This window comes from Siphateles boraxobius, unplaced genomic scaffold, assembly GCF_051911475.1.
Source record: "Siphateles boraxobius isolate OS27281-9 unplaced genomic scaffold, OSU_SipBor_1 4, whole genome shotgun sequence".
In the NCBI taxonomy this organism is placed as follows: Eukaryota; Metazoa; Chordata; class Actinopteri; order Cypriniformes; family Leuciscidae; genus Siphateles; species Siphateles boraxobius.
In genome coordinates this window covers 690,001-712,300 of record NW_027509030.1, presented here as the reverse complement: position 1 = coordinate 712,300, position 22,300 = coordinate 690,001, and the positions used below count along the sequence as shown (strand labels likewise).

The 22,300-nt window shown below is 44.0% G+C and overlaps 1 protein-coding gene across 2 annotated transcripts in view; it reads right to left on the bottom strand.

Annotated features, from left to right (window-relative positions):
• Window positions 1-238: 238 nt before the first annotated feature.
• syn3 (synapsin III) overlaps window positions 239-22,300 on the bottom strand; it is a 70,442-nt gene continuing 48,380 nt past the window's right edge. For both annotated transcript variants that reach the window (XM_077197572.1, XM_077197573.1), the window contains exons 8-14: window positions 19,646-19,788; window positions 18,654-18,728; window positions 18,479-18,581; window positions 3,565-3,693; window positions 3,376-3,409; window positions 3,101-3,227; window positions 239-2,999 (exon numbers count right to left, since the gene is read on the bottom strand). In XM_077197572.1, the coding sequence (XP_077053687.1) occupies window positions 2,876-2,999; window positions 3,101-3,227; window positions 3,376-3,409; window positions 3,565-3,693; window positions 18,479-18,581; window positions 18,654-18,728; window positions 19,646-19,788 (735 nt within the window). In that variant the 3' untranslated portion in view covers window positions 239-2,875. The remainder of the gene's footprint in view (window positions 3,000-3,100; window positions 3,228-3,375; window positions 3,410-3,564; window positions 3,694-18,478; window positions 18,582-18,653; window positions 18,729-19,645; window positions 19,789-22,300) is intronic.

The window sequence follows — 22,300 nt, the reverse complement described above, 5'->3', positions numbered from 1 at the left end:
CTTAGTATCTCATAATCGTGACTTTGCATCTTATAATTTCAACTTTTCCTCATAACTATAATTTAGTATGTCATAACTTTGACTTTATCTCATAATTATTACTTAGTATCTCATAATCATAACCTAGTAAGTCATAATTATTACAAAATGTCATTATTTTGACTTTTAGTCAATTACGACAGACTTATTAGCAAGTAATAATTATGATTATATCATAATTTCAACTTTTTTCTCATAATTTGTATTATAATTATGACTTCATAAATTTGCCTTTGCCTCAATTATGACTTAGTATGTAATCATTTCAACTTTTTCTCTTAAATATGACTTAGTATCTCATAATCATGACTTTGTATCTATTAATTTCAATGTTTCCTCATAATTATAATTTAGTATCTCATAATTTTGACTTTGTCTCATAATTATGACTCAGTATGTAATAATTTAAACTTTTTCCTCATAATTATGATTTTTTTAATGTCCTATTTAATCACAAAGCGTGATTTTCTTCTTGTGTGCCAGAAACGGGCTTCCACAGATGTGGATTCGCTGGAGTAAATAATAAATGATTTACTCTAGTCCTCTTCTGCTCTCGACTGTTTGTTTGTTTGTTTGTTTATTGTGATGATTTCATATTTTCATCTGCTCTCATTCATACAGTAAGCTCTGATTATTGATTTCAGTTCCTCAGACGTAACATCTTTCACAATTCATGCAAATGTTCCTTACAACAACAACAACACTGAGCCAAAGATTGAAATGAATCAAAAGTCCAAATGACTCAAAAGAATCATAAAAAAGTTTCAGCATCACAGAATGTCAAATACGTCATATTAATATTTAGTGGGACTCAGCATGATCAACACAAGCGCAGCGATCGAGCTCAGAGAGTCGTCAGTGTTTATGGCTTCCATTCATTCTCAGAGAAACATAAATCAAGTTTCACAGAACGCTCGAAGAGTTTGGTCCTTTTCAACAAACCGAAGCTTGAACACAATACTGTACAATATTAATCTGAATGTTAATTATGAACATAATCTCACTGGTTCATTAATAATCTATGGAAGCCCTTTACCGCCACATAACGGAAAAAAAACATGCTTTGTAAATCATAATTTAGACAAATAGTCAAAATAATGAGATATAATGTCACGATTATGACATACTAAGTCATAATTATGAGATAAAAGTTAAAGTTATGAAATCAAAAGTAAAAAATTACGACATACTAATTCCTAATAATGCGATAAAAGTCGAAGTTATGACATAAAATGTAAAAGATGATGACATACTTAATCATAATTTTAGTTTATGACAATTATGCCATACTGCTTCATTGAAAACTTGAAATTATGACTTACGACAGTTTTGACTGTCATATTTGTGATTTCGATTTTAATTTGACCTAATATGCCATAACTTTGACTATTCATCTCAAATATGACTCAGTATTCATCATTTAGACTTTGTCATAATTATGGTTCGCATGTCTTTTTTGGGCTTCAATATATTTCAATATATGTGTTTTTTCTTCTCCATCATTGCTTTATATTACATGAAACCGCACATGTTTTCTGTGCAAAGACGTGACGGTAAAGAGAATATTGTAGAAGAACAGATATAAACTCAAGTTCATAAAGGGAAGATTGATCAGAAGTGGAAGACGAAGCTTTATTCCTCCAGGGGAATATTGTTGATCGATACACACTTGCATCAGATCTGATGATGGCTTTACACACACTTACACTGGAAGAGAGAGTGAATCTGCAGGAACGATTCACTTGAATTTGATTCACTGAACAAGAATCACGAGAGAGTGAATCTGCAGGAACGATTCACTTGGATTTGATTCACTGAACACGAATCATGGGAGAGTGAATGTTCAGGAACGATTCACTTGGATTTGATTCACTGAACACGAATCACGAATCGAATCATTACAGCGACTCTCAACTCTTTAGACTCCTCATTATTCAAGAGGAACACGACATGAAAGATCTCGCGAACAAATATATCAACGTAATTAAAGATAAATAAATTATAAAAATAAACTATTATTTTAAATCATATCAAAATGAAAACGAATTATTTTATAAGATTCAGAACGCTGAATGTTCTTCAGGATTCAATAATGAATTTATAAGAGTCTTACGTTTGTTTTTAAAATAGTTTTTTTCAGCAATTTCTACTCAATCATATTTTAAAGCTCTGAATTTCCAATGATTTCAATTAATATCCACTTTTAAGATTCCCTCGTTACCCAAGACCACGAGAACCCGGTTCTTAAGGAAAGAAAAGAAATTAGTGCCGGGCAACAATTAATCACATCCAAAATAAAAGTTTGTGTTTACATAATATATGTGTGTGTACTGTGCATAATTATTATACAGTATATATATATACAGTATATACATGCATGTGTTTGTATTTATATATACAAAATAATTATGCACAGTACACACACATATATTATGTAAACACAAACTTTTATTTTGGATGTGATTAATCACAGGTAGTCGTTGCCCAGCACTAAAATAAAAAGAATGTCAGTTTTCCTCTTGTTTTTAAAGCTTTTGTTTAAACTGCTGGTTTCTCAAGTCTTTAAAAAAACTGTTGAAAACAAACATCAAGATTTTCGTTCACAAGCGTTCGTCTGACGGCAGATCATCAAACGAGTGACCGTCGACTCCTGAAACACACACGAGTGTGTGTGTGTGTGTGTGAGTGTGTGAGAGCGTGAGAGTGTGTGTGTGTGTGTGTGTGTGTGAGTGAGTGAGTGTGTGTGAGTGTGTGTGTGTGTGTGTGTGAGTGAGTGTGTGTGTGTGTGTGTGTGTGAGTGAGTGAGTGAGTGAGTGTGTATGTGTGTGTGTGTGTGTTAGTCAGAGAACAGGCTGGCGAAGGACTGGCGAAGGCTGCGTATAGTTTCGGCTTTGGCCTCGTCGTCCGTCACGTTTCCACGCAGTGTTTCGCTGAAGCTGTTGGTGAGCGACTGTGATTTACTGGAAGAAACAACGACACACACACCAGTTCAGAATCATTGACCTGAAGACAGGAGGGGGAAACAGGGCATGCTGGGATGGGAATGGAGAGAGGGTCCTACTTGAGCTGCGCTGGTTGTTTCTGTGAGCTGGCGCCGCTGGAGGGAATCGGGCCGGGCTGGAAGGCCTGACTGGGAGAAGTACTGGCAGATCGAGCTCGCTGGGGAGACTCAGACGAGCGAGGACCCCCTACACACACACACACACACACACACACACACACACACACACACACACACACACACACACCACACCACACCACATCAGTGCTTTACACACGACCAGTCAAACAGCTGGAATCATGTTTATATCCAGTGTGAATGTGTTGTACACACACCTTGAGCTCGTTTCGGTTGAGTCGTCTGCGGAGTCTGCACACACACACACACACACACACACACACACACACACACACACACACACACACACACACACACACACACACACACACACACACACACACGAGTTAAACTGTACAGATTCATCCTCTGGTTGAGTTTAGAGGGATTGTTGCACTGTTATGTACCTTAGTGCTGGTCTGTGGTGTCGTGACGCCCAGAAGAACCGACGCCATTTTATTCAGAACCAGATCACAGATCAGCTGCCGGTCCTCCTCCACGTGTTCCCCGATCAGAGGCATCGAGCTGTCCATCACCTAACCACACACACACACACACACACACACAATAGCGCTTTTAACAATATAGATTCAAGATCCAAGGTGCAGGTTTTGAACATTTTTGAAATCGTTATCATCTCCGTGTAAACTTCAAAAATGTGAATGTGTGAAAAAGCTGACGGCGCACATGTGTATTACGTGTTTAGTCTATAGATGTGTGTGTTAGAGTATATATGTGTGTAGGTGTGTAGTGTTTCTTTACAAATTGATATCACCGAATTACTTGTCTGGCCTGCACTATTTTTTACAGTCAATGGGCCTGCATGATACTGAATTTTAGTCGTTTCCGCGTCTCCATGCAAACTGGTATCATTTTGATAACGTTTTATCACACACACACACACATACATACACACACACACACACATACGCATGCACGCACGCACACACACACATACATACGCACACACACACACAAATACACACGCACGCACACACACACACAAACACACACACACGCACGCACGCACACACACACACACACACACACACACACACACACACAAACAAACACACACACACACACGCACACACGCACACACACAGACACACACACTTCAAGTTTAAATTAAAAAAAGAGAAATGTTGCTTTGGCAAGAAGCTGAAATAAAATGTTTTATATATTTTTTAAATTATTTTTCAGTTAATGTTTATAAAACATTATAACATAAATAAACAAATTATTAATTTGCTTCAAGTAATGTATTGTAGATTATTTCAATGTAATAAGAAAGGCTGCAGTGCTGATCTGTGTCCACTGGGTGGCGCTAGTGTCTCACTGAATCACTGTTGCTATGATTAAAATCCATCATCATCATCATCATGTGACTGACAGAATATGTCAAAGATGAATTACACTAAAAACATTTAGATTCTCTGCAAGATCTCCGAATCATTTACACTATAACCCAGTTTGAGAACTCATTACTCAGAGGAATGTGTGTGACGCTCATGACATCATCAGTGAAGCGCATCTAATCGATGATGATGTCATGCTGCTGTTACAGTTTTTTCCAATTGCTAACACACTAAACTGACATGCACAGCTCAATTATTTAAACTGACACACAGAGAGCAAAACATCTTCTCAAGTCTCCAAAAGTCTAAACACATTTTCTGCTGTAGACACATTTTGCAATTCAAAATGGCAAAACACTGCCATTTAAAATGACACTATATGAGCTAATTGGTTAATATATGTGCCAGCTGGCCTCACACCTCAATGGTTAATGGTTAACACTTCAATCAGGATGTAAGTACTATGAAAAGACCACAGGTGAGCACCTTTTTTTTTACAACAACAATGGAAGATGAGGAAGAGGAGGAGGAAGAGAAAGAGAAAGAGGAGGAAGAGAAAGAGGAGGAGGAGGAAGAGGAGGAGGAAGAGAAAGAGGAGGAAGAGTAAGAGGAGGAGGAAGAGGAAGATGAGGAGGAAGAGGAAGAGGAGGAGGAGGAGGAAGATGAGGAGGAAGAGGAAGAGGAGGAGGAAGAGGAAGAGGAAGAGGAAGAGGAGGAGGAAGAGGAGGAGGAAGAGGAAGAGGAGGAGGAGGAGGAGGAGGAGGAAGAGGAGGGGAAAGAGAAAGAGGAGGAGGAAGAGGAAGAGGAGGAGGAAGAGGAAGAGGAGGAGGAAGAGGAGGAGGAAGAGGAAGAGGAAGAGGAGGAGGAAGATGAGGAGGAAGAGGAAGAGGAGGAGGAAGAGGAGGAGGAAGAGAAGTAGGGGGAAGAGGAAGAGGAGGAGGAAGAGGAGAAGGAAGAGGAAGAGGAAGAGGAGGGGGAAGAGAAAGAGGAGGAGGAAGAGAAAGAGGAGGAGGAGGAGGAGGAGGAAGAGAAAGAGGAGGAAGAGGAAGAGAAGGGGGAAGCGAAAGAGGAGGAGGAAGAGGAAGAGGAGGAGGAAGAGGAGGAGGAGGAAGAGAAAGAGGAGGAGGAAGAGGAGGAAGAGGAGGAGGAAGAGGAGGAGGAAGAGGAGGAGGAGGAAGAGAAAGAGGAGGAAGAGGAAGAGAAAGAGGAGGAGGAAGAGGAGGGGGAAGAGAAAGAGGAGGACGAGAAAGAGGAGGAAGAGGAGGAGGAAGAGGAGGAGGAGGAAGAACAAGAGGAGGAGGAAGAGGAAGAGAAAGTGGAGGAGGAAGAGGAGGGGGAAGAGAAAGAGGAAGCGGAGGAGGAAGAGGAAGATGAGGAGGAGGAGGAGGAAGAGGAGGGGAAAGAGAAAGAGGAGGAGGAAGAGGAAGATGAGGAGGAGGAAGAGGAGGAGGAAGAGGAAGAGGAGGAGGAAGAGGAGGAGGAAGAGGAAGAGAAGAAGAGGAGGAGGAAGAGGAAGAGAAAGAGGAGGAGGAAGAGGAGGAGGAAGAGAAAGAGGGGGAGGAGGAGGGGGAAGAGAAAGAGGAGGAGGAGGAGGAAGAGGAGGAGGAAGAGAAAGAGGAGGGGGAAGAGAAAGAGGAGGAGGAGGAGGAGGAAGAAGAGGAAGAGAAAGAGGAGGAGGAAGAGGAGGAGGAAGAGAAAGAGGAGGAGGAAGAGGAGGAGGAAGAGGAAGAGGGGGAGGAAGAGGAAGAGGAGGAGGAAGAGAAAGAGGAAGAGGAGGAGGAAGAGGAGGAGGGGTAAGAGAAAGAGGAAGAGGAGGAGGAAGAGAAAGAGGAGGAGGAAGAGGAGGAGGAAGAGGAAGAGGGGGAGGAAGAGGAAGAGGAGGAGGAAGAGAAAGAGGAGGAGGAGGAGGGGGAAGAGAAAGAGGAGGAGGAAGAGGAAGAGGAAGAGAAAGAGGAGGAAGAGGAAGAGAAAGAGGAGGAGGAAGAGGAGGAGGAAGAGGAGGAGGAAGAGGAGGAGGAGGAAGAACAAGAGGAGGAGGAAGAGGAAGAGAAAGTGGAGGAGGAAGAGGAGGGGGAAGAGAAAGAGGAAGCGGAGGAGGAAGAGGAAGATGAGGAGGAGGAGGAGGAAGAGGAGGGGAAAGAGAAAGAGGAGGAGGAAGAGGAAGATGAGGAGGAGGAAGAGGAGGAGGAAGAGGAAGAGGAAGAGAAAGAGGAGGAGGAAGAGGAGGAGGAAGAGGAAGAGAAGAAGAGGAGGAGGAAGAGGAAGAGAAAGAGGAGGAGGAAGAGGAGGAGGAAGAGAAAGAGGGGGAGGAGGAGGGGGAAGAGAAAGAGGAGGAGGAGGAGGAAGAGGAGGAGGAAGAGAAAGAGGAGGGGGAAGAGAAAGAGGAGGAGGAGGAGGAGGAAGAAGAGGAAGAGAAAGAGGAGGAGGAAGAGGAGGAGGAAGAGAAAGAGGAGGAGGAAGAGGAGGAGGAAGAGGAAGAGGGGGAGGAAGAGGAAGAGGAGGAGGAAGAGAAAGAGGAAGAGGAGGAGGAAGAGGAGGAGGAGGAGGGGTAAGAGAAAGAGGAAGAGGAGGAGGAAGAGGAGGAGGAAGAGGAAGAGGGGGAGGAAGAGGAAGAGGAGGAGGAAGAGAAAGAGGAGGAGGAGGAGGGGGAAGAGAAAGAGGAGGAGGAGGAAGAGGAAGAGAAAGAGGAGGAGGAATCGAAAGAGGAGGAGGAAGAGGAAGAGGAAGAGGAGGAGGAAGAGAAAGAGAAAGAGGAAGAGGAGGAGGACGAGGAGGAGGAAGAGAAAGAGGAGGAGGAGGAGGGGCAAGAGAAAGAGGAAGAGGAGGAGGAAGAGAAAGAGGAGGAGGAAGAGGAAGAGGGGGAGGAAGAGGAAGAGGAGGAGGAAGAGAAAGAGAAAGAGAAAGAGGAAGAGGAGGAGGAAGAGAAAGAGGAGGAGGAAGAGGAAGAGGGGGAGGAAGAGGAAGAGGAGGAGGAAGAGAAAGAGAAAGAGGAAGAGGAGGAGGAGGAGGAGGGGGAAGAGAAAGAGGAGGAGGAAGAGGAGGAGGAAGAGGAAGAGGAAGAGAAAGAGGAGGAGGAAGAGGAGGAGGAAGAGGAGGAGGAAGAGAAGGAGGAGGAGGAAGAGAAAGAGGAAAAGGAAGAGGAGGAGTAGGAAGAGAAAGAGGAGGAGGAAGAAAAGGAGGAGGAGGAAGAGGAGGAGGAAGAGAAGGACGAGGAGGAAGAGGAGGAGGAAGAGAAGGAGGAAGAGAAAGAGGAGGAGGAAGAGAAGGAGGAGGAGGAAGAGGAGGAGGAAGAGAAGGAGGAGGAGGAAGAGGAGGAGGAAGAGAAGGAGGAGGAGGAAGAGGAAGAGGAGGAGGAAGAGGAGGAGGAAGAGAAAGAGGAGGAGGAAGAGAAGGAGGAGGAGGAGGAAGAGAAAGAGAAGGAGGAGGAGGAAGAAAAGAGGAAAAGGAAGAAGAGGAAGAGTAGGAGCCCCTAGAAGAGTTATTTTCAGCATGGCGGTGGAAGGTATACGACCAGCAGCCCTTTGTGCGCATGCCTCTGTGCAGGCTATGGAAGAGGCATGAGGGGATTGATGTGGGTGTGATTCAGGGAAGGATAAGGCACTCAAGGCGCTTCTTCCCTCGATGTCTGGCAAGGGATGCTGCCTAATTATTTTTCTTGCCTCTTTTTTTATATATTTATTTTTTCTGCAATTTTTTTTTCTCAGTTTACTGTTTACTGTGTTTACTGAGCATATTTTTGTTCAGGCCAATGTGAATATATCTGCTGTGCATATGTTGCACTGACTTGTTTGGTGAAAAATAAAAAAATAATGTTTCAACAGCATGTGTGTGTATCTGCAAATATTTCTGTCATGTGAACAATCTAAAGAATTTTCTACAATTTGAACTATTTTAGTATTATGGCAAAGCATACTAAAGATGAGAGTGCTTTTCATTATGCCCAACACTGTGTAGTTGGTTAGACAAAAATCTGGTAGTATAAATGAAGTGTGTACCATTTCGTGCAAAAGTTTGATTTTGATAATGCTATATGTAGTTTTGGTTGCATTGCTTCATTTTGCAGGAGATATGAGGTATTTTGCAGTTTGGGTGTGTGGTTTTGTGAATTGTGTTAAGTATTTAGATAAAACCAGCATAGTTTGCAAAATTGTTTGTTAGCAATTGTAAAAAACTGTAATGGAATACAATCAGGACTCTTATTATACAACACAATAGCTGTGATGACAACGTTTTAATTTACAGAAACTAGGTGTGTCTGAATAATAAAACTACATAAAATAAATTATAATTATTTTAAAATGATATATATATATTAATTTATTTAATTCAAATAATTACATTTTACTCGTCTGAACGCTAGTTTACTGCTGGTATAAGCGTATGAACGCAAGTTAACTGCTGGTTTATGCGTCTGAACACTAGTTAACTGCTGGTTTAAGCGTCTGAACGCTAGTTAACTGCTGGTTTAAGCGTCTGAACACTAGTTAACTGCTGGTTTAATCATCTGAACACTAGTTAACTGCTGGTTTAATCATCTGAACACTAGTTAACTGCTGGTTTAAGCGTCTGAACGCTAGTTAACTGCTGGTTTAAGCATCTGAACGCTAGTTAACTGCTGGTTTAATCATCTGAACGCTAGTTAACTGCTGGTTTAAGCGTCTAAACGCTAGTTAACTGCTGGTTTAATCATCTGAACGCTAGTTAACTGCTGGTTTAATCATCTGAACGCTAGTTAACTGCTGGTTTAAGCATCTGAACGCTAGGTAACTGCTGGTTTAAGCATCTGAACGCTAGGTAACTGCTGGTTTAATCATCTGAACTCTAGTTAACTGCTGGTTTAATCGTCTGAACGCTAATAAACTGCTGGTTTAATCGTCTGAACGCTAGTTAACTGCTGGTTTAATCATCTGAACGCTAGTTAACTGCTGGTTTAATCATCTGAACGCTAGTTAACTGCTGGTTTAATCGTCTGAACGCTAGTTAACTGCTGGTTTAATCGTCTGAACGCTAGTTAACTGCTGGTTTAATCATCTGAACGCTAGTTAACTGCTGGTTTAATCATCTGAACGCTAGTTAACTGCTGGTTTAAGCATCTGAACGCTAGTTAACTGCTGGTTTAATCATCTGAAAGCTAGTTAACTGCTGGTTTAAGCATCTGAACGCTAGTTAACTGCTGGTTTAAGCATCTGAAAGCTAGTTAACTGCTGGTTTAATCATCTGAACGCTAGTTAACTGCTGGTTTAATCATCTGAACGCTAGTTAACTGCTGGTTTAAGCATCTGAACGCTAGTTAACTGCTGGTTTAAGCATCTGAAAGCTAGTTAACTGCTGGTTTAATCATCTGAACGCTAGTTAACTGCTGGTTTAAGCATCTGAAAGCTAGTTAACTGCTGGTTTAAGCGTCTGAACGCTAGTTAACTGCTGGTTTAAGCGTCTGAACACTAGTTAACTGCTGGTTTAATCATCTGAACACTAGTTAACTGCTGGTTTAATCATCTGAACGCTAGTTAACTGCTGGTTTAAGCGTCTGAACGCTAGTTAACTGCTGGTTTAATCATCTGAACGCTAGTTAACTGCTGGTTTAATCATCTGAACGCTAGTTAACTGCTGGTTTAAGCGTCTAAACGCTAGTTAACTGCTGGTTTAATCATCTGAACGCTAGTTAACTGCTGGTTTAAGCGTCTAAACGCTAGTTAACTCCTGGTTTAATCATCTGAACGCTAGTTAACTGCTGGTTTAAGCGTCTAAACGCTAGTTAACTGCTGGTTTAATCATCTGAACGCTAGTTAACTGCTGGTTTAAGCATCTGAACGCTAGTTAACTGCTGGTTTAATCATCTGAACGCTAGTTAACTGCTGGTTTAATCGTCTAAACGCTAGTTAACTGCTGGTTTAATCATCTGAATGCTAGTTAACTGCTGGTTTAATCATCTAAACGCTAGTTAACTGCTGGTTTAATCATCTGAACGCTAGTTAACTGCTGGTTTAAGCATCTGAACGCTAGGTGACTGCTGGTTTAATCATCTGAACTCTAGTTAACTGCTGGTTTAATCGTCTGAACGCTAGTTAACTGCTGGTTTAATCATCTGAACGCTAGTTAACTGCTGGTTTAAGCATCTGAACGCTAGTTAACTGCTGGTTTAATCATCTGAACGCTAGTTAACTGCTGGTTTAAGCGTCTAAACGCTAGTTAACTGCTGGTTTAATCATCTGAACGCTAGTTAACTGCTGGTTTAATCATCTGAACGCTAGTTAACTGCTGGTTTAAGCATCTGAACGCTAGGTAACTGCTGGTTTAAGCATCTGAACGCTAGGTAACTGCTGGTTTAATCATCTGAACTCTAGTTAACTGCTGGTTTAATCGTCTGAACGCTAATAAACTGCTGGTTTAATCGTCTGAACGCTAGTTAACTGCTGGTTTAATCATCTGAACGCTAGTTAACTGCTGGTTTAATCATCTGAACGCTAGTTAACTGCTGGTTTAATCGTCTGAACGCTAGTTAACTGCTGGTTTAATCGTCTGAACGCTAGTTAACTGCTGGTTTAATCATCTGAACGCTAGTTAACTGCTGGTTTAATCATCTGAACGCTAGTTAACTGCTGGTTTAAGCATCTGAACGCTAGTTAACTGCTGGTTTAATCATCTGAAAGCTAGTTAACTGCTGGTTTAAGCATCTGAACGCTAGTTAACTGCTGGTTTAAGCATCTGAAAGCTAGTTAACTGCTGGTTTAATCATCTGAACGCTAGTTAACTGCTGGTTTAATCATCTGAACGCTAGTTAACTGCTGGTTTAAGCATCTGAACGCTAGTTAACTGCTGGTTTAAGCATCTGAAAGCTAGTTAACTGCTGGTTTAATCATCTGAACGCTAGTTAACTGCTGGTTTAAGCATCTGAAAGCTAGTTAACTGCTGGTTTAATCATCTGAACGCTAGTTAACTGCTGGTTTAATCGTCTGAACGCTAGTTAACTGCTGGTTTAATTATCTGAACGCTAGTTAACTGCTGGTTTAATCATCTGAACGCTAGTTAACAATAGGTTACTATCGTAACCCCGGTTCTCTAAAACATCGAGTGGAGAGATCCACCTATGGGAAGGGCATCCGAACCTGACCTCTGCAGAAGCATCCAATTGCACCAAGTCTGGCTAGACAGACAGAAGCGCGCAGCCAATGCCAGGTGAGGCCACACCCCCTCACCTACGGGCATATAACATCTGGGCGCGCTGCTATTCCTCAGTAAGTATATTCGCTTCTCGTGCGGCAAGCGGGGCAAAGCTGGTGGATCTCTCCACTCGATGTTTCAGAGAACCGGGGTTACGATAGTAACCTATTGTTCTCTTTCATCATCTCGTGTTCGAGATCCACCTATGGGAGAGACATGGACAGCTCCCGGATTGCCCAATACACTCACAGTGAGGTTCTGAAAGCCGGAGAAAGACGGACTCCTCGGGGAGGCGGTGCCTGACACGTCCATTAATCATGAACCTGCAAAGGTGACGCCACACCAACTGCTGTGGACAAGCAGGACATGAAGCATGCATGAGACACATACATGATAGCACCCCCAACCCACCAAGGCACATAAACTATACCCGTAACGGGAAGTAAATGTTTGGTGGCAAGAATGAACATGACCAGCCGGCCCATTCACTCTTATTGGTTTCAACAGGGTACAGGGAAGAGCTAAGAAGACCCCACCCCTAAAACCGAATGTGCTACAGAGGTTCTGGTGACATCCAGCCGGTAGTAACGCACAAAGGTATGAGGAGAAGCCCAACTGGCAGCGGAGCAGATGTCCTGCAGTGACACTCCCCTAAACAAAGCCCAAGAGGCGGCTAAGCCCCTTGTGGAATGAGCTCTGATGCCCCTTGGGGGCTGCACTCCCTTTGCTTCATAAGCCATAGTTATAGCGCCCACATCCCAATGTGAGAGGCGTTGCTTCGATATGGGACTCCCTCTGTGCGGAGGGGCCCATGAAACAAAGAGCTGGTCGCTCTTCCGGAAAGCGTTGGTCCTGGTCATATAAGCCTGTAAAGCACGGACTGGACACAAAGCATTCAGCTTCTGATCCCCCAGAGAGGTAAAAGGTGGAGGGTGAAAAGCGGACAGCTCCAACGCCTTCGAAGTGAACGCAGGGAAGCACTTCGGCATGAAGGCCGGGTTAGGCTTAAGGGAAACCTTATCTCCACTGAGGGAGAACTTAGTGCACGAGGGGTGAACCGAGAGTGCATGTAGCTCACTGACACGTTTAGCAGATGCCAAGGCCAAGAGCAAAGCTGTCTTGAAGGACAGCAGCTTAAGGGAAATACTCCCCAGGGGCTCAAAAGGATGTTGAGACAGTGCTTCCAGCACCATGGAGAGGTCCCATTCCAGAACAGTTCTCCTGATGACTGGCAACGAGCGGCGTGCACCCTTCATAAATCTGCGGATTAGAGGGTGCTGGCCGACAGTAGAGCCCTCAAAACCCACATGACAGGCTGAAATCGCAGCCAAATAGACCTTAATGGTGGAAAAAGACCTCCCTTTTTCCATGAGGTCTTGAAGGAAACACAAAATATCAGGAACTGAGCACTGATAAGATGTGAGACCGCGCCCATCGCACCACCCTTCGAACACGTGCCACTTACAGCCATATAAGGACCGTGTAGAGACGGCCCTGGCATTCTGAATAGTGGCGACCACACGCGGCGAAAGCCCAAGTGCGTTCAGGTTCGTCCTCTCACGGGCCAGGCCCAGAGAGCCACCCTGTCCGGTTGGGGGTGGTAAATCTCCCCGTTGGCTTGGGACAATAGATCCGTGCGAACGGGAAGGCGCCACGGCTCGGCGTATAACAGAGGAATTATCTCCGCCAGCCATGGTGCCTTGGGCCACCTGGGTGGTATCAGAATGAGAGACAGGCCCTGCTCTCTCAGCCTGGCCAATGAGGGAATTATCAGGCACAAGGGAGGAAAAGCATACAGGAGCACTCTGGGCCATGGGTGGGCCAGTGCGTCTACCCCGAGGGGCGCGTCCATGTCCCTTAGAGAGAAGAACATAGGACAATGGTAGTTTTCGCGCGAGGCGAATAGATCTACGCTCGCCCGTCCGAATCTCATCCATAGCATTTCCACTATCTGAGGGTGAAGACGCCAATCTCCGTAGATTGGGTTTCCCCTTGATAGCAGATCCGCACCTCTGTTCAGAATGCCCGGAACGTGAGTTGCGCGTAACGACAGGAAAACCCGTCTGCTCCACACCAAAAGCTTGTAAGCTAGAGCGTGGAGTTTCGACGAGCGCATGCCGCCCTGACGGTTGATATAAGCCACAGCCGTGGTATTGTCGCACCGTACTAGAACGTGATGTCCCTCCAGGCGAGGCAGAAAATGATTCAGAGCTTTCCAAATGGTTAAAAGCTCTAAATAGTTTATGTGCGCTGAACGTAGTCTGTTTGGCCACAGACCGTTCACCGTTCTGCCCTCCTGGGTGGCACCCCAGCCTGTCAAGGACGCATCTGTCGTCACAACTTTCCGCATCGTAACCGCCCCCAGAGGGGTTCCCCGTGCGTAAAAGTTCTCGCTCTTCCAGTGGCGCAAGGTCGCTGACCCATCCGCGGGACCCCCTGGGTCTTTTGGACGGGGGTCCTAGAAGAGGAGGGGAGTCCGAAGGGCTTGCGGCCCGTGAACATGGACTCGAAGCCCCCATCGGCTGAACATCAGGCAGGCCACTTGCGTTTCGAGTCGGTGGGGTTGGAATTCGCAGGTCTCCCGGCTGCGGCCGCGGCGGCAGCGGGCTTACCCCAGTGCTTGTGTGTAGGTGCTGGGTTATGTTGCCGAGGGGGTGGTTTGTTGCGGGGCTTTTCTTTGCCCTGATGAAACTGTCGTCCCGTGGCCGGTGGGTTAGGCAAACGCACAGGGGGCGCCTGGCGTGGGACTGACTTCCTGGGAAGGCAAAGCATGAAAGCCTCATCCTCCTTCTTCTTATCGTCACACCGTTGTTGCATCAGTGCGATGGCGGGGCCGAAGAGAGCCCGGCCGGGCTCCACCGGCGCGCCCGCGATGCGCCGTTTCTCACTGTCAGGGAGTCCCGACAGGTTCAGCCAGAGCGCGCGCTCTCCGACCACGGAAAGCGCCATGGAGCGCCCGCAAGCTTGGACGGCCTGCCGAGCGTTGCGGAGGACGAGGTCGTTCACCGTGAGGATCTCCTTCCACAGGGTTTCAGAAGGATTTCCCTTTTCCAATTGTTGCCCTAACTCTTCGAGGATCTCCGCCTGGTAGGCGGAGAGGAGCGAAGAAACGTTACGGGCCCTGACAGCCACGGCCGAGGAATTATAAACTGCCTGGTGAACGGAGGCAGCAAAACGGTCCATCTTGTTGGGCAAGACCGGCTTAGGGGGAGCGAGCAGCCCGCCCTGAGCGGGGTTAAGGTGCCTGGCGATGGAAGGCTCAACGGCGGGAGGTTTGCCCATACCGTGCGCCGCCATGTCCTTAACCTGGAGTCCCGTGAGACCGTGTTTGAAGTCGAGCGGGTCGCTCCAATAATTTCTCATGTGCTTCGCGCACGCCGGGAGGATGGGGAAGAGTTGTTTCCTCGGGCTGGGAGGGGGTCCCAGCACTTTCCCATCATAAATATCCCTCTCCTGGTCGGTGGCGCTCTGCGGTGCCGGCCATTCGATGTTGAGACGAGCGGCCGCTCGCTCACACACTTCCAGGAGGATGGCTTGAGGCAGAACCGCGTGGGCGGTAGCCTGGGGAACACCAGAGGGCGGGATGGCCTCCTCGTCCTCTGAAACCCCAAGAATGGCCGCATCCTCCTCTTCGCTAGAACCGGGCAGTTCGTGGACGAGAGCGAGGTTGACCCCGAAGATGTCCTCCTCGGGGAAGGCAGGATTGGGCTGGTCAGCCCAGACGAGAGACGTTGCGCCCCGGGAGGCCCCCGGTAGCGCGTCGTCATCACCGTGTCCCCCGTCCGAGTCAGAAGGGCTGAGCCCGGTGCACTGTGTCACTGCCACCTTAAGACGGCGTTTAAGCAGCTTCCAAGGCAGCATGAGGCAGAAACTGCAATTCTCCGGGTTCTCCAGGGCTTCCCGAGCGTGCTTGAGACCCAAACAGACCACGCAAAGCTGATGAAGATCCTTACTGCGATAAGGTCACAACACGCGGCCGGTCAGGCCCGTGATATGCTATCCCTTGGAGAGGCTGCAGGCTTAGACAGTGACATACCAGCGAAGAAAACGGAGAAATCCGTGGCGGGCAGACGTGAGGAGAAACGGTGAAAATAGCGAGAGCGTGGGCGGCTCCGAATGCAAAGCAGCAGTAGTTGAAAAATAAACAACTGTCACGTCCGGCGGAGGCTGATCTGGTCGATATGTTCTCCTGAAGACACGAGGTGAGCAGTGTAAAAAATCAACCGAGCTGTGAGATGCAGAGATCGCGAGAAGCGAATGTCAACTGAGGAATAGCAGCGCGCCCAGATGTTATATGCCCGTAGGTGAGGGGGTGTGGCCTCACCTGGCATTGGCTGCGCGCTTCTGTCTGTCTAGCCAGACTTGGTGCAATTGGATGCTTCTGCAGAGGTCAGGTACGGATGCCCTTCCCATAGGTGGATCTCGAACACGAGATGATGAAAGAGAACTGCTGGTTTAATCATCTGAACGCTAGTTAACTGCTGGTTTAATCATCTGAACGCTAGGTAACTGCTGGTTTAATCATCTGAACACTAGTTAACTGCTGGTTTAATCATCTGAAAGCTAGTTAACTGCTGGTTTAATCATCTGAACACTAGTTAACTGCTGGTTTAATCATCTGAACGCTAGGTAACTGCTGGTTTAATCATCTGAACACTAGTTAACTGCTGGTTTAATCATCTGAAAGCTAGTTAACTGCTGGTTTAATCATCTGAACACTAGTTAACTGCTGGTTTAATCATCTGAACGCTAGGTAACTGCTGGTTTAAGCATCTGAACGCTAGTTAACTGCTGGTTTAATCATCTGAACGCTAGGTAACTGCTGGTTTAATCATCTGAAAGCTAGTTAACTGCTGGTTTAATCATCTGAACACTAGTTTACTGCTGGTTTAAACATCTGAACGCTAGTTAACTGCTGGTTTAATCTTCTGAACACTAGTTAACTGCTGGTTTAATCATCTTAACGCTAGTTAACTGCTGGTTTAATCATCTGAACGCTAGGTAATTGCTGGTTTATTCATCTGAACGCTAGTTAACTGCTGGTTTAATCATCTGAACGCTAGGTAACTGCTGGTTTAATCATCTGAAAGCTAGTTAACTGCTGGTTTAATCATCTGAACACTAGTTTACTGCTGGTTTAAACATCTGAATGCTAGTTAACTGCTGGTTTAATCATCTGAACACTAGTTAACTGCTGGTTTAATCATCTGAACGCTAGTTAACTGCTGGTTTAATCATCTGAACGATAGGTAATTGCTGGTTTATTCATCTGAACGCTAGTTAACTGCTGGTTTAATCATCTGAACACTAGTTTACTGCTGGTTTAATCATCTGAAAGCTAGTTAACTGCTGGTTTAAGCATCTGAACGCTAGTTAACTGCTGGTTTAAGCATCTGAACACTAGTTAACTGCTAGTTTAAGCGTCTGAACGCTAGTTAACTGCTGGTTTAAGCATCTGAACACTAGTTTACTGCTGGTTTAAACATCTGAACGCTAGGTAATTGCTGGTTTATTCATCTGAACGCTAGTTAACTAATGGTTTAATCATCTGAACACTAGTGTACTGCTGGTTTAATCATCTGAACGCTAGTTAACTGCTGGTTTAATCATCTGAACACTAGTTAACTGCTGGTTTAAATATCTGAACACTAGTTAACTGCTGGTTTAAGCATCTGAAAGCTAGTTAACTGCTGGGTTAAGCATCTGAACACTAGTTAACTGCTGGTTTAAGCATCTGAACACTAGTTAACTGCTGGTTTAAACATCTGAACACTAGTTAACTGCTGGTTTAAGCATCTGAATGCTAGTTAACTGCTGGTTTAAGCATCTGAACACTAGTTAACTGCTGGTTTAAGCGTCTGAACGCTAGTTAACTGCTGGTTTAATCATTTGAATGCTAGTTAACTGCTGGTTTAAGCGTCTGAACGCTAGTTAACTGCTGGTTTAAGCATCTGAACACTAGTTAACTGCTGGTTTAAGCGTCTGAACGCTAGTTAACTGCTGGTTTAATCATTTGAACACTAGTTAACTGCTGGTTTAAGCGTCTGAACGCTAGTTAACTGCTGGTTTAATCATTTGAACGCTAGTTAACTGCTGGTTTAAGCGTCTGAACGCTAGTTAACTGCTGGTTTAATCATCTGAACTCTAGTTAACTGCTGGTTTAATCATCTGAACGCTAGTTAACTGCTGGTTTAATCATCTGAACGCTAGTTAACTGCTGGTTCAATCATCTGAACGCTAGTTAACTGCTGGTTTAAGCATCTGAACGCTAGTTAACTGCTGGTTTAATCATCTGAACGCTAGTTAACTGCTGGTTTAAGCATCTGAACGCTAGTTAACTGCTGGTTTAATCATCTGAACACTAGTTAACTGCTGTTTTAAACATCTGAACGCTAGTTAACTGCTGGTTTAAGCATCTCAACGCTAGTTAACTGCTGGTTTAATCATCTGAACACTAGTTAACTGCTGTTTTAAACATCTGAACGCTAGTTAACTGCTGGTTTAATCATCTGAACGCTAGTTAACTTCCGTTTTAAACATCTGAACACTAATTAACTGCTGTTTTAAACATCTGAACACTAGTTAACTGCTGGTTTAAACATCTGAACACTAATTAACTGCTGTTTAAAACATATGAACACTAGTTAACTGCTGTTTTAGAGTAAGAGCGTTTGATCTCAGCCTCCAACTCAAGTTTTATTTTGCTTGTTTTGTCTTATTTTAAATAATTTTCAGTCATCCTGAGGCCTGAACAGTGACAAATCTCCACACAGATGTAATGGGAATCATGGGAAGAGCAAACCTCTATGATATAGTCTTTTCCATCTTTGCCGTGGACAGCTTTGACAGCGCAGATGTCCAGACCACCGAACATCTCTGAGCATGAGTCCACCCACACACGATACCTACACACACAGAACATCATGATCTGAGCGTCACACACCTGCTGGGGTCAGTGTGATGTGTTTGAGTGACACCTGTCAGTCATGGCGATCTGCTCCAGCATGGCTGAACCCGTGTTGGCCTTCCAGTTTCCAGAGATGGACGTCCTCCTGAAACAAACCATAATTTTTTCAGTAAACAAGACTTAATATCTTCAGTCATTTGCTTCTCCAGTAAATTTATCTTGATTTGCCCCTCATCCTTCCCTCGCGTTTTTAAAACAATCTTTCCCTCACGGGTCAAAATGACCCGAAGCCCTAAAATTATACTTAATCTTTTTTGTCTAAAAACCTAATTCTATTTCACTTTGATAATATATTTTCTACTTTTTATGCAATTTTTATTTGGAGATTTTTTTATTTATTTACCTTTAAATTACTAGATTTTATCAATAAATAGTAAATAAATAAATAAATAAATAGTAATTCAAGCACATTCCTCGCATTCTTTCAAATTAAATTCAAAATAACGCACAATTTCATGCATAACCCTTTTAATTCATCTCTAAATATCTTACATTGGGAGTCTTTGACCTCTTGTGGGAATATAATAATAATATAAGATGATATTTCGTGACTCTAGATGGGCTTATATCTCTATATGGAGTAAATGAGCTGTTCTTCTGGGTCCTAAAGCCAGTTTCTCTTCAGTGTGCGTTCAGACACACATGTAGACATTATACAATCATTTTGTAGTAAAGTTTTAGCATTTTTAGTTTGAATGTTGAGCATTTTTAGGTTTATCTATGTGTACTGAAGCATTCCTCGCATTCCATTCATTCCTAACAAAAGGATTTGTTAGTTTTAAAAAAAAATCCAACCACAAAACTCCTCGAATCCCTTACATTTTTTGTGTGTGTGTATTCGTTGGTTCAAGTGCGACAAAAGTCCTGGGACCCCTCTGATGAACACTCACCTTTTTAACATTTCAAAAAAAAAAGTTTCTGTTCAAAATGACCCGAGAGAAAGAGGAGTGTTACGGATGTTTGAAGAACATGATTAAAATAAACCCCAGTGCAGGCTCTCACATGTAGGCTTTGTAGTTTGTGCCGATCTTCTGGATACGGATGTCGTACTTCGAGGCGACGAAGGGTTCGGTCGTGGCGTAGGTTTTAGCGATCGCAACCACGCTGGTGATGTCCTGGAAGTCATTCGCCGTCTCCACCTTAATCTGGATATACACACGATACAAGCAGCTTTTACTTCATTCATACTATATTACCTGCTAGTGCAGGGATTCAGAAAAATACACACACTGCATATAAACACACACTCCATATTGTTAAAAGTGCTATATAAATGAAGGTGACACACACACACACACACACACACACATAGTACATACAAACACACACACACACACACAACACACACACTCACTCACACACACACACACACACACACACACACACACACACACACACACACACACACACACACACACACACACACACACACACACTCATCATACACACACACACACACACACACACACACACATATACCCACACACACACACACACAAACACACACACACACACACACAGAGTTGTCACATGACAGTAAAATACAAATGTTTTCTACTTTGTTTTCGAGAAAACCGCTGGTTTATTTTAAACTAACTCACTGATAAACTTCTGGAGGCACTTCCTGTGCTTCAGGAAATCATTGACAATGACGAGACATGAACAAGAACATGTACGTGACCCTGTGACCCCGTGACCCCGTGACTGTTCTAGTGATGAGTCACAATGACTGTCAGCAAATTCATTAGTAAGGTTGGCTAATTAGTAGTTTTTCTCATGTGTTTTATATTTTCTTCACTTCAGAAATCATTCTATACTATCATTTGGAGTTTTTTTTTAATACATTTTTTTATTGATCACAAGTGACAGTAAAGATTATTCTATTTCAAATAAACGCTGTTCTTTTGAACTTTTTTATTCATCAGAGAATAAGTGCGTATGAAAATGAAGGAGTGATGAGATGAAGACGGAGATTGTGAAACATCATTTCACTCTTAGAACATTGTGATGTGGAAAACCCCATCATGCCCTCCACCCACCCACACACACACACACACACACACACACACACACACACACACACACACACACACACACACACATCTCATATCATGAGACCGACTGACCTCAGCCCACTGCATATAAACACACAAACACACGCGCACACACAGTACATAAACATGCAAACACACACACACACTCACTCATACACACACACTGTACATACACACACACTGTACATATACACACAGACACTGTACATATATACACACACACACACACACACACACACACACACACACACACACACACACACACACACACACACACACTCACTCATACACACACTGTACATACACATACACACACACACACACTCACTCACACACACACACACACACACACACACACACACACACACACACACACACTCACTCATACACACACTGTACATACACATACACACACACACACTCCCTCACTCATACACACACACTGTACATACACACACAATGTACATATACACACACACACTGTACATATACACACACACACACACACACTCACTCATACACACACACCGTACATACACACACACACACACTGTACATAAACACAAACACACGCGCACACACAGTACATAAACATGCAAACACACACACCCACACACACTCACTCACTCATACACACACACACTGTACATACACACACACACACACACACACACACACACACACACACTCACTCACTCATATCACACACTGTACATACACATATACACACACTGTACATAGACACACTGTACATACACACACACTGTACATATACACACACACACACTGTACATAAACATACACACACACTGTACATAAACAAACACACACACACAGTACACAAACATGCAAACACACACACACACACACACTCACTCATACACACACACTGTACATAGACACACCGTACATACACATACACACACACTGTACATATACACACACACACACACACTGTACATAAACAAACACACACACTGTACATAAACAAACACACACACACACACACAGTACATAAACAAACACACACACACGGTACATAAACATGCAAACACACACACACACACACTCACTCATACACACACACTGTACATAGACACACCGTACATACACATACACACACACTGTACATATACACACACACACACACACTGTACATAAACAAACACACACACTGTACATAAACAAACACAAACACACACACACACACACACACACACACAGTACATAAACATGCAAACACACACACACACACACACACACACACACACACACACACACACACACACTCAATCATACACACACACTGTACATACACACACACACACTGTCCATACACATACACACACTGTATATATATACACACACAACCACACACACACACACACTGTACATAAACAAACACACACACACACAAAGTACATACATTTTTTTGGAAACTCTCATTTTTCAACTTTGAAAACTGAATATATATTAATATGATTATTAAAAAGTTACAGTTATCTTTGTTGTGAACGGGCTTTCACTGTGTTCAATCAGAATCTCAAGTCATTGACAGCCCTCGTCTGAGATCTGGCCAATCAAAACAGAGCTTCACAGATGG